The sequence below is a fragment of the Vulpes lagopus genome, chromosome 19, assembly GCF_018345385.1.
Source record: "Vulpes lagopus strain Blue_001 chromosome 19, ASM1834538v1, whole genome shotgun sequence".
Classification (NCBI taxonomy): domain Eukaryota; kingdom Metazoa; phylum Chordata; class Mammalia; order Carnivora; family Canidae; genus Vulpes; species Vulpes lagopus.
This window is the reverse complement of record NC_054842.1, coordinates 16,545,355-16,564,307: the sequence shown is the minus strand read 5'-3', so window position 1 is coordinate 16,564,307 and position 18,953 is coordinate 16,545,355. Positions and strand designations below refer to the sequence as shown.

General features: G+C 34.1%; 1 protein-coding gene across 3 annotated transcripts in view; it reads right to left on the bottom strand.

The window, feature by feature from the left end:
* AZI2 (5-azacytidine induced 2) overlaps nucleotides 1-18,953 on the bottom strand; it is a 40,987-nt gene that overhangs the window by 18,301 nt on the left and 3,733 nt on the right. For 2 of the 3 annotated variants that reach the window (XM_041733623.1, XM_041733621.1), the window contains exons 2-5: nucleotides 4,165-4,385; nucleotides 2,601-2,726; nucleotides 2,049-2,148; nucleotides 788-936 (exon numbers count right to left, since the gene is read on the bottom strand). In XM_041733623.1, the coding sequence (XP_041589557.1) occupies nucleotides 788-936; nucleotides 2,049-2,148; nucleotides 2,601-2,726; nucleotides 4,165-4,380 (591 nt within the window). In that variant the 5' untranslated portion in view covers nucleotides 4,381-4,385. Of the gene's footprint in view, nucleotides 1-787; nucleotides 937-2,048; nucleotides 2,149-2,600; nucleotides 2,727-3,800; nucleotides 4,102-4,164; nucleotides 4,386-18,953 lie in introns of those variants that run through there. The other variant, XM_041733622.1, reaches the window with a different exon arrangement.

Sequence of the window (18,953 nt, the reverse complement as noted above, 5' to 3'; positions counted from 1 at the left end):
ATCTAAGTACTGTAAAAGAATGATGTACTTTATTAGTATGATGAATTAATATATGTTATAAAATGAAAAATACTGATTAAGTAAAAGCATAAAATATAAGACTTTAAAAATATTTACCTGTACTTTTTTTGCTTTCTTAATCAGTAAAGCATTTTAATCGTGGAAGTAAAATGTTTACTTAATTATGGTCCAGGTAAATACACTTGAGAGGCAACTTGTGTTTTGGTGGATGACTTTAGGCTAACCATACTTTAGAAGCTCATCAGAATTTTTTGTTTTTGCTTTTTTCCCCTCAATTTTAAAATCTCAACTATTTAAAAAAAAAAAAAAATCTCAGCTATTTGCTGAAAATTAAAGTTGCCCCCAAAGTATTAGAGTTTTGAAAATGAGTAGACTCTGTCAGGTTTTGTTTTTGTTTTTTGTTTTTTTTTTTCCAGAATTATAAAAACTGAGCTGTCTCTTGTGGTGTCTACATTAACCAAATTATTAAATTAAAACGATAAAACTTGAGTACTCTTTAGATTTTATGGGGAAAAAAGGACTTAAGGAAACTGAAGGAAAAGGAGTTTAAAAGGAACAGCTTTAATAAACTAGTAAATGAGCTTTTTAAAACGATAAAATTATATAATTCTGGGATTATGCTAAAAGTAAACAGTATATTAAAGGTAAATTTTTCAGAGAATGTAACTAAGTAGTTATATGTTAACTCTATGATTTAATCCTTAGTTATAAAACCTATAAATAGCATACACAGAATATTGAATTTCTCAATTTAATTCTGTAGTACCGTTTGTTTGGCTTTTTGTAGCTGTATTTTAAGGTCACTACATTCTTTCCTCATCAGTTCCAGCTCTTGTTCCAAACCATGGATCTTCAGGTCATAGCTCAACTTTTCCACCTCCCAGTTTGATGAAGGTGGATTTAAATTTCTTATCACTAAAAAAAAAAGGATGAACATTAAAATTGTTATTTCTGCTTTCTACATTTGCTGTAATTCCATAAAGGTTATACTAGTGAAGTGCAGACAATATAAAAACTAATATAAAACATGCACAACTAATAGTTTTTAAAAAACAGTGATTACTTTAAAAGATCTATGCTAATGAGAATAAGAAATCTACCAATCTTATTTAAGAATGTACTAATCACCTCTACCCCTGATTTTCTGTTTAACGTACAAGTTTGTCAGTCTGGAACTTTAAAATATACAACACTAATCAAACACATGCTATAACTAGACAAGTCAAAAATATATAAGTCAAGGTTAAGACAGTGATAAAAATTAAGTGAAGTGAGGAAACTGAAGCTGATGTATCTAATCATTCCATCTAGTCCCTTCAGAGAGTATAAAGTATGACCATCAAGCCTAGAACATGAGGTCAAAACAATTTATTCATGAACATCTACTGTAGAAACTCAATACAACTGGATAGCGATTTACCTTTGACTTAGTTCTTCAGTCACTCTATCTAGAAAAAGCCCCAACCAGCTACTGTAAGAGAGCTCATCTCAAATTCCTTATCAAAAGGTCTCTCTTAGATGCCTACTCTTCAGCTTGTTCCAGCATAATGTTCATGGGAACAGGCCAATACCAAAATGCTCCAAAACTTATTATTTACTCCAGCATCTCATCTGTCCATTTTAACAAGCTTCAGATACTTACAAGAAAAAAAAAAAAAAAGTTAATTGTAACTACTCCATGACAACCTAAGAGTGGGCAAAAAAAAGTTCAGTAGAAAGGAAAAGCCAGGACACACCAGCAGGCAAGAGGTTTTTGACAAGGATGGAGTTCTACTTCATCACAAACTAACCCTGAATAAAAACCATCAAGTTTTCTCTAGGAAAAAAACAATTTATATCTAAGGGAAAGTTAAAAGGAATTGATATTTTGGTGAAAGCAGATCAGAGAAATTAATGTAAGCCTAAAAATTGTAAAATACGTTAAGACCTTAGCACACAGATATAGAAAACTGATAATGGATATAATACACATAAATGGAAAATTATATTGATTCCATTATAATATTTGTAACAAATAAGTGGCATACCCTGCTGAGTTTCCACCTCTGTCCTTAGCTGGAGGAGCTCTACTTCTTTAGATTGTAGCTGTTCATTCAATACTTTCAAAGATTCAGAGTTGTCTTTATTCTAGTTAAGTAGGGAAAATGCCAAATTACATTCAATAAAATCTATAGGTTGATATATGTTAATTTTCAGGGATAAAAAAACAGATTTAGGCCTTTAAAAAGCAAGGTGGGAAAATGAACCCAGTTTTTCACTAATTTTTTTTCTTTTTCAAACTTAGAATGTATTATTCACTGGATTTTTTTTTTTTTTAAATACATTGACAATTTCTACCACATCATGATTTTTCAAAGTAAGTTAGTAGTGTTAGATATACTTAAGTCCTAAACATCATTACAGACTATATATATATTTATTTTGTACAGAAATGTTACAAATATTACCATTAAAAATTCCTGTTTTTGCCTTAAGCATGTATATTTTCAATTTTTTTATTTAATATTTCTCTTATTTCTAATTTTAAACTTCCTGAAGAAAACCCTTTTGCAATATATATTGTTTTCAAACCAACTTACCATTTTATCCAATTTGCTTTTCAAATTATCTCTATCAATGCAAACCTCTCGATATGCATGATAGGCTTTATTTACTTGTTCACGTCCCACAGAACTTGTCTCTTCATCTAATCGAGCTCCTATAAGCTAATGGTATAAAATTAGAAGAGAAAGCTTAAAGAAGGTATTCTACAAAACAAAACAAAACAAAACAAAAAAAAGCCAGTTCTCTGATGGCTCCACACCTTTCTTTTCTTTGTAATGCAGGGATTATAATACCTGGACCATAATTAAGTAAACATTTTACTTCCACGATTAAAATGCTTTACTGATTAAGAAAGCAAAAAAAGTACAGGTAAATATTTTTAAAGTCTTATATTTTATGCTTTTACTTAATCAGTATTTTTCATTTTATAACATATATTAATTCATCATACTAATAAAGTACATCATTCTTTTACAGTACTTAGATGTTTTCCAAGCCAAGCCAAAATGAAATGTTTTCCATTTCATTTCCATCATCAGGAAAAATGACAAGTTAGGGTAAACCTGGCTTTTTAAAGAATAAATGTGTTAGTTCATTAAATACTATATTATTCCAGGAGAGAAAGTATAGAATTATTGGTCACAAAGTACAGAAATATTTCCGGTATTAATTCTACTAAAACACATTTTTGTACTTAATTTTAAAATAAACATAACTACAAGCTTCAAAATGTTACCTCTTCTCTCTCTGATTGTATCACAAATTTGATTACCCTTAAAGACAGTGCATAGGAATATCAAGAAATTATGATTTTTACAACTGACTTCATTTCTCTTATTTCTCCTAGATGAATCAAACTCTACCAAGCCTCATCCTAAAGCTTTTATAACAAGATAATTCATTTCCTTGGCAGCTATGAATCCATTTCCTTCCCTTTTGGGGAAGCTGCTGTTTATAAAATGCAAATACAATGATCTAATGTGAAGAAACATAAAACTAAGTAAAAACTTTAAAACACAAAAATAAAAGGATGAGTGATGACAATTTCCCAGTACACAAAGCTAAGTAGATATGATGATTTATAATGGCATCAGCTATCAAACTTATATATTCTATAACATTTAAGACAGGTTTCTATACAGGAAAGCTAAACATATGACTTTAATTTATAAGTTAAAAGCATTATTCTGTTTGTTTAAGAACAAAAGAGAATATTGAGGGAAAGAAGATCTCACCCCTGGTGAAAATATTTTTAAACACTGAAACAATGTTACAGGAGCTTCCACCTTTGACATTTAATTTCTGTTGTTGGAATATCATTTTTTGCACAGATTTTGAAATCCTACATAAAATACACACAGTTTACAAAGGTAAGGCAATCTGAAAAAAGAAGAAAAAAAATTCCAAGAAATATATATTCCAAATCCTATTCTACAAATATTTAGATGTGTGAAGCACAATATGAGAAAGAAGTACAGTATCCAGAGTTTTGGGATTAGCAGTGAGTTATCCTTGGAAACTTAGTACAACAGAAAAATATTTAAAACTTCAAGTATTCTGAATTATTAAGTCATAAAATATAATGAAGATAATAATTACCTTTTCTTCCAAAAATCTTATTCTTTTCTTTAAGAAAGAGTTTTCTTTCTCTGAATCCTTAAGTCGTTTTTTTATGTCTTCATATGCAGTGACAAGGGCAAAATGTGAAGCAACAGACTCATCTCCTGAATATATTGAGATTGGAGTCACTGTGTCCCTCCTATGTGCTTTTTCATGATTCAGAATGCAGATATCATCTTCTACCAGTGCATCCATGACAGCTTTTTGAAAGAATATTAAAGAAAGGTCTCATTGAATAAAGGAGCAGAAAGAGAGATGTATTTAGAATAGTGAGGATACTGGGGTAATGTTTAAAAATTTCTGTTTCTTTTAGCAGCAGCATAACATAGTGGTGAAGAACATGGATTTCTGGAACCAGATTCTAGGAGGCACATCCAACCACTACTTGGTGTCAGTGAAACTTTGGGCTTAATCTCTCTGCCTCGATTTCCTTATTTATAAAGTATAAGAAAGAATAGCAACTACTTCACAGATTTCTTAAGAATATTAAAAGAGTTGATACCTATAAAAGCATGTGAAAACAATCTAAGGTATTATTAGTAAGTTTTAGAAAAAGTCTGTAAAACACCATTTTTATAGGAAAAATTTTTAAAAATATTTTATACCCATATATTTCTTCCTTACCAGCTCAGATGTAAGTAGTAAGTTTTACAGCTTCCCAAATTATAAATTCTCAGAAACTCTCCTGAGTACAATTCATTACAAGACTATAGTATAGAAGTGTAATGCATCCTCCACTATATTCTTTCCATACCAGTAATTATGTTTGTTGTCCATTTGCAATAGAAGACAAAGGAATTAACGTTTCAGTACTCAACATGTCCCAGGTACCATGTACATTCTTTTAATATTATCTCATTTAAATTCATCCAAACAATTCTATGAGGTAGGTATCATCTACACTTTATAGGATCAAAGAGGGAAAGTAATTTGCCCAAGTTAAAGCCAATAGATGTTAGTTAGCTCTGTGAGGGTACAGGTTATGTCTATTTTGCTCATCACTGTGTTCCCAACTTGTCATTGTGTGGAAGATGCCCAATAGATATTGGTTATTAAATGAGGAGTGGATGATGTAGGATTCAAATCACACTCTAACTCGAAAACCTAAGAGAAGCTAGTTACTTCAGTAGTTAGTGAATTTACTTGTTCTGTAAATACATCTACTTTTGCTGTTAGGTTCAACATTACTTCCCCATCTGAGAGTTATGTTCCTGAAAAACACTGTGGAAGGAGAAATCGTACCTGAAACCTTTTAGGACCTCAAGGGAAAAACAGATAAGAGGGACTGCAGGTCATAAGAGAACCTCAAAAAATCCTTTTAAATACTTTTTAGTTTGAAATAAAACTCCAAATATAGCATTCTAAATACAGACTATCAATGGAGTTTCATTTATCTTAGGTTAGTAATTAATGAAAAACATTTTTATTTACTCTTCTTTGTTTGACATAACATTTGATTGCTGTGTCAGTCACTGTTCAAAGAATTTTACAGATGAGGAAATTGAGGTAGAAGGAATTTATTTTCCCAAGTAAAACAGTAAGCAATGAGATGTAAACATAGGTGATTAAGCCACAGAATCCATGTTTTATTATGCCTACTTTTCTCCAAAACTTCTGACCTCCCTCCTTGTATCTAATCAACTACTGTGAAGACCATGTTGCTTTATTTCAGACAACATGAATATTAAGGAAAAGTGAATGTTTTTCATGGTTCTGATCTATCACTGTATCTTTTGTTTTACTGATTTTTATAATAGAAAGCTTCCAATTGTTCCCAACTAATGTCAGAATTTGGTATATGCAGCAATTTGTTTATATCTAGAATTACAGGAAGGGTAGGCAAAAATGAATCTATATACTACAATGTGAGTAGATGAAGCCTATTATTCAATCTTTACCAACACCAACCTAAAAATTTCTAACCATATAGGATAACTCCTACTAAGTTAGAATCTATCCCACCCTATTAAGAAAGTCCAAAAATAAGAAAGGACTATGCTACCTACATATTCCCAAAAAGGTGGCAGATCCTCAAAACCATAATTAATTCCTGCTCCTTCTGGTGGAAGCTGTGCTTTGTTCTAGTGATGGAGAAAAAGTTTTCCTCCTTTAAAGGGGTTTATTTCTCCCTCTGTGAATTCAAATCTATTCCAAAATAACAGCAAACATAAATCATACCAATCACACTGCTGACAGCTGAAATGTTATTTCCTTTCCAAAAGGAAAGTAGATTCTCACACTGCAAACTGTAAATATGCATATATATATCTTCATATAAGACTTTCTCATACACATTATACCTTAAAAGTTTGACAAATAGAATAGTTGGTTAGTTAAGGGGTAGGATGCAGTGTAGTTTAGGGAGAGATAAAACTGTGTCCATTTTAGACATATGATTTCTCATATCTTAATATCCAACCAAATGGGCAGGATTTATCCAACTGGGACTTTTTTTTTCTAAAGACACATACAAAAAAAAAAAAAACAAAAAAACAAGAAATAAGCATAAACTGCTCTGCACAACAAATGAGATGTCCCATAGATTGTGTACTTTAAGGATCAGGGCACGGAGGTTTAGAACTTTACACAAAGTTCTAACTAGTTCAGCTACATGATTTCCTATTCATTTTTTATCATGAAATAATCATTTACTCAGGGAGGAAAACCCGGTGGAAGACAGCTGTGCAGTAAAATAATTATAATACCATAAAGATAAGTAATATATTTGAAACAAGAGAAAATGCTATGGGAATTGAGAGTTGGGGAGGAGGAGTGGTTTTAAAAGAAGGTATCATAAAAAAGCAAAAGGCTCTTAGTCCCACACTCTTAGGTGAAAAGAATGGTTACTTTAATTGTACTTATAACTTCCATCGGGGAAACAAGTTCAAAGGCCTGAAAGAGAATGGGAAGAAGGTATGAAAAGGGAAAACAGCAGAATGTGAAATAAAAAATAAATAACAGAAACAAACAGAGGTGCTCTTTTATAATAGAGAGACTATAGAATTTGGTCCTTCTTCTATGTTAATTCAAGAGACCAGACATGATACAAGAATGTGAAGCTTATACAACATTTGTAAAATATACCTATAACCAAATGAATTACTTAGTTTATTGTGGTAAGTATTTTTAAAATATTATCCCCTTCAATTCTTATGATTACCATATGAGGTAGAAAATCATACTATAATCATTTCACAGATGAGAAAACTGGGGCCTGGGATGGTTATAAAGTTTAGCCAAGATCAGATGATTAGTATATAGCACAAGCACTTGGATTTCAGAGCCTGAACTATTAATATTTTTCCCTCCCAACATATCCTTCACATACTTAAATTCATCAAGAACTATAAAACTGGGGAGGGGGGGAGGGTGCGCGCCTGGGTAGCTCAGTTAAAGCCACTAACTCCTGATTTCAGCTCAGGTCCTGATCTCAGATTCCTGAGATAGCTGCCCACCCCACCACCATCAACCTATCCCTCCCATCCCACTCCCACTCCCCTAGCTCAGCAGGAAATCTACTTTTCTCCCCCTCTCTCTGGCCCTCCCTCCCTCATGTGTGCACACATGTGCAGAATCTCTCTCTAAAACAAACAAAACAAAAAGAACCACAAAACTTTCGATGAACCCCTTAAAAGGTTTTTATTTACCTTAGATGGAAGGAGGTATACTGATGTAACAATATCACATACACAGTATAACTGGTCTTTTTTAGGACAAAATGAATAGTGAGACTGCATTATTTTATATATTTAAATCTATTGCCGAAAGTAAAAGTGATTTATTTTTAAATCACTAAAAAGTTGCATATGGGAACACCTGGGTGGCTCAGGGGGTTGATCATTCCCTTTGGCTCAGGGCATGATCCTGGTCCCGGGATGGAGTCCCACACTGGGCTACCTGTGGGGAGCCTGCTTCTCCTTCTGCCTGTGTCTCTCATGAATAAATAAAATTTTTTAAAAGCTACATATGGTGTTCTCTCCAAATATGAGAAAATATTATTTGGATATAAAAGCTTCTTCCAAGTTTTATACTATTATTCTATATATTTAGTTATTATGCTATAAACATGACTTGGAATGCATTGGAAAGCAGCATGAAGACTGCTTATCTGTCCTTAAAATTGTAAATGAAATAGTCATACATTAAAACACACCCAAGAGGTGCATGGATGACTTGGTTGGTAGACCATGAGACTCTTGATCTTGGGGCTGTAGGTTTGAGCCCCACACCAGGTGTAGAAACTACTTAAAAATGAAATCTTAAAATACTCCCAAGATTAAATCTAGCATCACAGATATGTATACAATTTTAATGTTTTAAAATAACTGAAAGTTAAATTTGCCATAAAATGAAAAAGGAAAATTTGATTCTTATCTTGGCCAAAATAAATGTGAAATCATGTAAGCATCAGAAGTATTAAGGCTTATGTTACTCTGTATAAACTGGACTTAAAGAAATTAAAAGATGTAGGGCCAAAGAAAATTGTATCTTAGAAAGGTACAAAAAAACAACAAGGCAGTTATCCCATTATATAAATTATTATACTGAAAGGAAAACTGCTAGCAAAGTAACAAAGTAGGTTATGTTTTAATTGCTTATGTAAGCATCCTTTCTCAACCTTGTTTCTTGTAAAGGGAGCCGCAGTAGTCTGCTTCACAGTAAAGTATGATTCAGTATTTTTAACATCTAACATTTGGGAAAACTTATCCTATACTCATCTAACCTTATTTACCGTAACTTAAAACTACCTTCAAATAACAAGCATGTGCTTAATCTTTAAAAAGTGTCATAAGCAGAATATTATCAAGATTAGAATCAACAAAAGACTAGATAATATTTTTAAAAATCTAGCAGGAATTGAGAGCCTTAACTTATAAACTCAACAAGTGTCAAAATATTACCCAAAGACAAGATTAAGTGGACCTGTCTTGATCATAAAAATCAGTAATAAATATATTCCACATCAAAATGCCACACACACACACACACACACACACACACACAAACACACACTCTAAGAAACTGGAGATGACCCAGAGCAGTGTTTGACACAGTGAAATGTCGACCACTGCCTCAGAATCACTTGGCGCTCTCTTCAAAATACTGATTGCTGGTTCTGGCCCAAGACGATAATATAGAAGATCCTGAACTCAACTCTTCTAGGAACAAACCAAATCTATACCTATTTTTAGAGCAATCACTCCGGAAGAACTGAAGCCTGACTGAATAACAAAAGATACACCACACAGAGAATGACAAGAGAAACAGACACACCTTAACAAAGGGAAGCCCCACAAAGGGAAGCCCCACCGTGGCCACTGCAAAGTGCAGTGTAGAGGGATACTACAGGAGATGGTGAGATTTGTCTGCCCTCTTGCACAAAGAAAAAAAAAAAAGTCATGACCTTGTAAGGGCTATAGGAAATAAAAGAACCAGCCAAAGCTGCTGGAACTCTCTGGGTTGGGAGATTGGTAAGTGCCACAGTCTACATTCCTCTTCCACCTTGATAATGCAGACAGGAGCAGAATCCAGGTACCCTAGCTGGCCTACTGCCTCAGTGGGCTTCAAGTACTTAAGCGCACACTGGGCTACCCCTGGTCAGTGCTCACGACAGCTCAAGACTTCTTGCCAATGTGACAGAGGCACAAAATTCAATATCCATTCTTGATAAGAACCTTCAACAAAGTAGGAATAGAAGGCACATGCTGCAACATCTTAAAGGTCATATATGAAAACCTCATAGCCACCGTCATATTAAAGAATGAAACACTGAGGGCTTTTCCCCTAAGGTCAGGAATAAGACAAGGATGTCCACTGTTACCACTTTTATTCAACATAGTACTGGAAATGGCAGCTACAGCAATCAAACAAGAAAAAGACATTCAAATTTCTAAGAAAGAAGCAAAACTATTACTACTCGCAGATGACATGATACCTAAATACTTCAACAAACACTACTAGAACTGATAAATGAATTCAGTAAATTTGCAGGATACAAAATCAATGCACAAAAGTCTGTTCATTTCTATACATGATACTGTCTATACATTTCTATACATAATTCTATACAGATACTGAAAAATTCCACCATAAACTACTAAAACCGATAAATTAATTCAGTAAGGTTGCAGGACACACAATCAATATATAGAAATCTGTTGCATTTCTGTACACTAATAATAAAGTAGCAGAAAGAAATTAGGGAAATAATCCCATTTACAACTACACCAAAAGTAATAAAATACCTAGGAATAAATTTAACCAAGGAAGTGAAATATCTTATTCTGAAAACTATAAAACACTGATGAAAAAAAGCTGAAGATGACACAAACAAATGGAAAGATACTCCATGCTCATGGATTAGTAGAACAACCTGTTCAAATGTTCATACTACCCAAAGCCATCTACAGATTTAAAGCAATCCCTATCATAATACCAAGAGACTTTTCAGAGAACTAGACAAATTATACTAAAATTTGTATGGAACCACGAAAGACCCTGAATACCCAAAGCAATCTTGAGAAAGAACAACAAAGCTGGAGATATCACAATCTCAGATTTCAAGATATAATACAAAGCTCAGTAATCAAAACAGTATGAGACCCGACCAAAAAAAAAGACACAGAATAAAGAACCCAGAAATAAACCCACACTTATATGGTCAATTAAGAATATACAATAGGGAAAAGACAGTCTCTTCAAATAAATGGTGCTGGGAAAACTACACAGCTATTGCAAAGAATAAACCTGGACCACTTTCTTACACCATACACAAAAATAAACTCAAAATGGATTAAAGACCAAAATGTGAAGCCTGAAACCATAAAACTACAAGACAACATAGGCAGTAATCTCTTTGTCATTGGCATTTGCAACACTTTTCTAGATATGTCTCCTCAGGAAAGGGAAACAAGAGCAAAAATAAATTACTGAGGCTACACCAAAAGAAAAAGTTTGCATAGCAAAGGAAACCATCCACAAAATAGAAAGGCAACTCACTCAATGGGAGCATAGATTTACGAATGGCATATGTTAAGGGGTTAATATTAAAAATAAATAAAGAATTTATATAATTCAACACCAAAAAATCCCAAATAATATGATTAAAAATTGGGCAGAGGACCCAAATAGACATCTGTCCAAACAAGACAAATGGATGGCCAACAGACACATTCAAAGATGCTCAACATCACTAATCATCAGGGAAATGCAAATCAAAACCACAATGAGGTATCACCTTACAACTGTCAGAAGAGCCATTAACAAAAAGACAAAAAATAATAAGTGTTGGCCAGGATGTAGAAAAAAGAGACCCAAGCGCAATGCTGCTGTAAATGCAAACTGGTGTAGCCACTTTGAAAACAGTATGGAGGTTCCTCAAGAAATTAAAAATAGAAAAACCATACGATCATTAACTCAAAAAAAAAAAAAAAAAGAAAGAAACACTATTTGAAAAGATACATGCATCCCTATGTTTACTTAAAAGGTTTGACAAATAGAATAGTAGGGCTTAGTTAAGGGTAGGATGCAGTGTAGTTTAGGGAGAGATAAAACTGTGTCCATTTAAGACATATGATTTCTCAATCTTAATATCCAACCAAATGGCAGGATTTATCCAACTGGGACTTTTTTTTTCTAAAGACACATACAAAAAAAAAAAACAAAAAAACAAGAAATAAGCATAAACTGCTCTGCACAACAAATGAGATGTCCCATAGATTGTGTACTTTAAGGATCAGGGCACGGAGGTTTAGAACTTTACACAAAGTTCTAACTAGTTCAGCTACATGATTTCCTATTCATTTTTTATCATGAAATAATCATTTACTCAGGGAGGAAAACCCGGTGGAAGACAGCTGTGCAGTAAAATAATTATAATACCATAAAGATAAGTAATATATTTGAAACAAGAGAAAATGCTATGGGAATTGAGAGTTGGGGAGGAGGAGTGGTTTTAAAAGAAGGTATCATAAAAAAGCAAAAGGCTCTTAGTCCCACACTCTTAGGTGAAAAGAATGGTTACTTTAATTGTACTTATAACTTCCATCGGGGAAACAAGTTCAAAGGCCTGAAAGAGAATGGGAAGAAGGTATGAAAAGGGAAAACAGCAGAATGTGAAATAAAAAATAAATAACAGAAACAAACAGAGGTGCTCTTTTATAATAGAGAGACTATAGAATTTGGTCCTTCTTCTATGTTAATTCAAGAGACCAGACATGATACAAGAATGTGAAGCTTATACAACATTTGTAAAATATACCTATAACCAAATGAATTACTTAGTTTATTGTGGTAAGTATTTTTAAAATATTATCCCCTTCAATTCTTATGATTACCATATGAGGTAGAAAATCATACTATAATCATTTCACAGATGAGAAAACTGGGGCCTGGGATGGTTATAAAGTTTAGCCAAGATCAGATGATTAGTATATAGCACAAGCACTTGGATTTCAGAGCCTGAACTATTAATATTTTTCCCTCCCAACATATCCTTCACATACTTAAATTCATCAAGAACTATAAAACTGGGGAGGGGGGGAGGGTGCGCGCCTGGGTAGCTCAGTTAAAGCCACTAACTCCTGATTTCAGCTCAGGTCCTGATCTCAGATTCCTGAGATAGCTGCCCACCCCACCACCATCAACCTATCCCTCCCATCCCACTCCCACTCCCCTAGCTCAGCAGGAAATCTACTTTTCTCCCCCTCTCTCTGGCCCTCCCTCCCTCATGTGTGCACACATGTGCAGAATCTCTCTCTAAAACAAACAAAACAAAAAGAACCACAAAACTTTCGATGAACCCCTTAAAAGGTTTTTATTTACCTTAGATGGAAGGAGGTATACTGATGTAACAATATCACATACACAGTATAACTGGTCTTTTTTAGGACAAAATGAATAGTGAGACTGCATTATTTTATATATTTAAATCTATTGCCGAAAGTAAAAGTGATTTATTTTTAAATCACTAAAAAGTTGCATATGGGAACACCTGGGTGGCTCAGGGGGTTGATCATTCCCTTTGGCTCAGGGCATGATCCTGGTCCCGGGATGGAGTCCCACACTGGGCTACCTGTGGGGAGCCTGCTTCTCCTTCTGCCTGTGTCTCTCATGAATAAATAAAATTTTTTAAAAGCTACATATGGTGTTCTCTCCAAATATGAGAAAATATTATTTGGATATAAAAGCTTCTTCCAAGTTTTATACTATTATTCTATATATTTAGTTATTATGCTATAAACATGACTTGGAATGCATTGGAAAGCAGCATGAAGACTGCTTATCTGTCCTTAAAATTGTAAATGAAATAGTCATACATTAAAACACACCCAAGAGGTGCATGGATGACTTGGTTGGTAGACCATGAGACTCTTGATCTTGGGGCTGTAGGTTTGAGCCCCACACCAGGTGTAGAAACTACTTAAAAATGAAATCTTAAAATACTCCCAAGATTAAATCTAGCATCACAGATATGTATACAATTTTAATGTTTTAAAATAACTGAAAGTTAAATTTGCCATAAAATGAAAAAGGAAAATTTGATTCTTATCTTGGCCAAAATAAATGTGAAATCATGTAAGCATCAGAAGTATTAAGGCTTATGTTACTCTGTATAAACTGGACTTAAAGAAATTAAAAGATGTAGGGCCAAAGAAAATTGTATCTTAGAAAGGTACAAAAAAACAACAAGGCAGTTATCCCATTATATAAATTATTATACTGAAAGGAAAACTGCTAGCAAAGTAACAAAGTAGGTTATGTTTTAATTGCTTATGTAAGCATCCTTTCTCAACCTTGTTTCTTGTAAAGGGAGCCGCAGTAGTCTGCTTCACAGTAAAGTATGATTCAGTATTTTTAACATCTAACATTTGGGAAAACTTATCCTATACTCATCTAACCTTATTTACCGTAACTTAAAACTACCTTCAAATAACAAGCATGTGCTTAATCTTTAAAAAGTGTCATAAGCAGAATATTATCAAGATTAGAATCAACAAAAGACTAGATAATATTTTTAAAAATCTAGCAGGAATTGAGAGCCTTAACTTATAAACTCAACAAGTGTCAAAATATTACCCAAAGACAAGATTAAGTGGACCTGTCTTGATCATAAAAATCAGTAATAAATATATTCCACATCAAAATGCCACACACACACACACACACACACACACACACAAACACACACTCTAAGAAACTGGAGATGACCCAGAGCAGTGTTTGACACAGTGAAATGTCGACCACTGCCTCAGAATCACTTGGCGCTCTCTTCAAAATACTGATTGCTGGTTCTGGCCCAAGACGATAATATAGAAGATCCTGAACTCAACTCTTCTAGGAACAAACCAAATCTATACCTATTTTTAGAGCAATCACTCCGGAAGAACTGAAGCCTGACTGAATAACAAAAGATACACCACACAGAGAATGACAAGAGAAACAGACACACCTTAACAAAGGGAAGCCCCACAAAGGGAAGCCCCACCGTGGCCACTGCAAAGTGCAGTGTAGAGGGATACTACAGGAGATGGTGAGATTTGTCTGCCCTCTTGCACAAAGAAAAAAAAAAAAGTCATGACCTTGTAAGGGCTATAGGAAATAAAAGAACCAGCCAAAGCTGCTGGAACTCTCTGGGTTGGGAGATTGGTAAGTGCCACAGTCTACATTCCTCTTCCACCTTGATAATGCAGACAGGAGCAGAATCCAGGTACCCTAGCTGGCCTACTGCCTCAGTGGGCTTCAAGTACTTAAGCGCACACTGGGCTACCCCTGGTCAGTGCTCACGACAGCTCAAGACTTCTTGCCAATGTGACAGAGGCACAAAATTCAATATCCATTCTTGATAAGAACCTTCAACAAAGTAGGAATAGAAGGCACATGCTGCAACATCTTAAAGGTCATATATGAAAACCTCATAGCCACCGTCATATTAAAGAATGAAACACTGAGGGCTTTTCCCCTAAGGTCAGGAATAAGACAAGGATGTCCACTGTTACCACTTTTATTCAACATAGTACTGGAAATGGCAGCTACAGCAATCAAACAAGAAAAAGACATTCAAATTTCTAAGAAAGAAGCAAAACTATTACTACTCGCAGATGACATGATACCTAAATACTTCAACAAACACTACTAGAACTGATAAATGAATTCAGTAAATTTGCAGGATACAAAATCAATGCACAAAAGTCTGTTCATTTCTATACATGATACTGTCTATACATTTCTATACATAATTCTATACAGATACTGAAAAATTCCACCATAAACTACTAAAACCGATAAATTAATTCAGTAAGGTTGCAGGACACACAATCAATATATAGAAATCTGTTGCATTTCTGTACACTAATAATAAAGTAGCAGAAAGAAATTAGGGAAATAATCCCATTTACAACTACACCAAAAGTAATAAAATACCTAGGAATAAATTTAACCAAGGAAGTGAAATATCTTATTCTGAAAACTATAAAACACTGATGAAAAAAAGCTGAAGATGACACAAACAAATGGAAAGATACTCCATGCTCATGGATTAGTAGAACAACCTGTTCAAATGTTCATACTACCCAAAGCCATCTACAGATTTAAAGCAATCCCTATCATAATACCAAGAGACTTTTCAGAGAACTAGACAAATTATACTAAAATTTGTATGGAACCACGAAAGACCCTGAATACCCAAAGCAATCTTGAGAAAGAACAACAAAGCTGGAGATATCACAATCTCAGATTTCAAGATATAATACAAAGCTCAGTAATCAAAACAGTATGAGACCCGACCAAAAAAAAAGACACAGAATAAAGAACCCAGAAATAAACCCACACTTATATGGTCAATTAAGAATATACAATAGGGAAAAGACAGTCTCTTCAAATAAATGGTGCTGGGAAAACTACACAGCTATTGCAAAGAATAAACCTGGACCACTTTCTTACACCATACACAAAAATAAACTCAAAATGGATTAAAGACCAAAATGTGAAGCCTGAAACCATAAAACTACAAGACAACATAGGCAGTAATCTCTTTGTCATTGGCATTTGCAACACTTTTCTAGATATGTCTCCTCAGGAAAGGGAAACAAGAGCAAAAATAAATTACTGAGGCTACACCAAAAGAAAAAGTTTGCATAGCAAAGGAAACCATCCACAAAATAGAAAGGCAACTCACTCAATGGGAGCATAGATTTACGAATGGCATATGTTAAGGGGTTAATATTAAAAATAAATAAAGAATTTATATAATTCAACACCAAAAAATCCCAAATAATATGATTAAAAATTGGGCAGAGGACCCAAATAGACATCTGTCCAAACAAGACAAATGGATGGCCAACAGACACATTCAAAGATGCTCAACATCACTAATCATCAGGGAAATGCAAATCAAAACCACAATGAGGTATCACCTTACAACTGTCAGAAGAGCCATTAACAAAAAGACAAAAAATAATAAGTGTTGGCCAGGATGTAGAAAAAAGAGACCCAAGCGCAATGCTGCTGTAAATGCAAACTGGTGTAGCCACTTTGAAAACAGTATGGAGGTTCCTCAAGAAATTAAAAATAGAAAAACCATACGATCATTAACTCAAAAAAAAAAAAAAAAAGAAAGAAACACTATTTGAAAAGATACATGCATCCCTATGTTTACTGTACTATTATTTACAACAGGCAAGATATGGAAGCAACTTAAGAGTCCACTGATGGATAAATGGATAAAGAAGATATGGTACACACACAATGGAATATTACTTAGTCATAAATAAGAATGAGACTTTGCCATTTGTGACAACACAGCTAGACCTAAAGGACATCATGCTAAATGAAGTTAAGTCATACAAAGACAAATTCTATATGATTTTGCTCAAATGTGGAATCTAACAAAACAAAACAACAAAACAAAACAACAACAACAACAACAACAAAAAACAAAAGCAGAAACAGACCCAGAGAAATACACAGAATTGATAGTTTCCAGAGGGGAAGGGATGAGGGAGGACCAAATGGATGAAGTGGAGTGGGAGGTACAGGCTTCCAGTTACAAAATGAGTAAGTCAAAAAAAAAAAAAAAAAAAAAGAAACAAAAAACAAAAAAACAAAAACAAAAACACACAAAATAAGTCACAGGATGAAAGGTACAGCATAGGGAATATAGTCAATGCTACTCTAACAGCATTGTATGGTGACAGATGGTAAGTATACCTGCAGCATAATGTATACAGTTGTTAAATCACTATGTTATACCTGCAGGTATACCTGCAGCATAATGTATACAGTTGTTAAATCACTATGTTATACACCTAAACTAATGTAACATTCTGTGTTAACTACATTTCAATAAATAAATAAAATGATAATGGAAAACAAAGAAATACTGATTGTTAGCACTACAGAACTATGCAATGCATCTAATAAATCTAGGTTGAGTATCAAGCTGAACTTGCAATAATCATCCCATGTGATTTTCAAGTTCCTATCCAATTTGAAAGCTACTACTCTAAAGTGGCTACTATGTGATCTACAGAATTCCAATTGTAACTACTATTCTTAAACATTTGTGGGCATAGTTAGTTCTGTATTATCAATTGGTAAACATCACCTAATTTGTGTGTGGAGATTTTGTTCTTAATAATATAGAAAACAACTTCATGTTCATCTCTCTCTCTTCAAAATAGTATAGGAGAATCAGATATTTACCTATAGGAAATATATCTATATAATTACGCAAATATTTCATATATTTGGACTTCAACTGTTTCGTCTTAGAGGTTTACATAAAGAAAGTATAAATTAAAAGAGTAAAAAGGCTTAAGGTGATGGGCACTTGGGTGGCTCAGTCAGTTGAGCATCTGACTCTTGGATTTTGGTTCGGTCATCAGGATCCTGAGACTGAGCCCTGAGTTGGTCTCCATGCTGGGTGTGGAGCTTGCTTAAGATTCTCTCCTTCTGCCACTCCCCCTCCCACCCCCCACCCCCAAAATGCTTGCATGTGCACTCTTTCTCTTAAAAAGGAAAACAAAAACAAAAAGGGGGGCTAAGGTGAAAGATGTTGACGTTTATTGGTAAGAACAATGAAATTCCCAAGAATGATTAAAAGGTGTTCTGGTCAGCCAATTCCAATGTGAAGGGGAGTTGTTTCCACATTATCAACAAGCAATGCACTGGACATCAGCTGGGTAGCCTAAATTCAATTCCAATCTGATATTATCTACCCAAAGAGAGCAACATATTCCACAGATAAAGGGCCTGCTCCCACAAAACTGCCCTCTATTTTGGATGCTAACTGTAAGCCTAGGTTGTTACCTGTGCTTCTGACCATACAGAAACATGGGATGAGATCCTGAACAAAGCAGCTTCTGTCCTTCTGGCATTTGGGGCTGGCATAATGGCATGTGAAAATGTTCTGGAAGCTCTCTGAACCCTCTTCTTCTTGGGTTTTAACAGAGGCTTCCTTACATAGAAATGATTAAATCACTGGCAATTGATTAAAATTCCAGCTCCCTCTCCCAACATTGGTGGGACTGAAAACTTCAACCCTCTAATTATAGGACTGGTTTCCTTGGCAATCAGCTTCCATCCTTAGTTGCTGTCCAAAAGTCACCTCATTAATACAAATCCAGTCTTGGTAGAAAAGTGCTTGTTATAAATAAAGAAGACATGCATTTCACCTTCATGGCTCTGAAACAATTTCAGTAAAAGAGGTGAAGAGAGAGAGAAAAAACAAAAAAACAAACAAAAAAAAGAGGTGAAGAGACCAAATATTA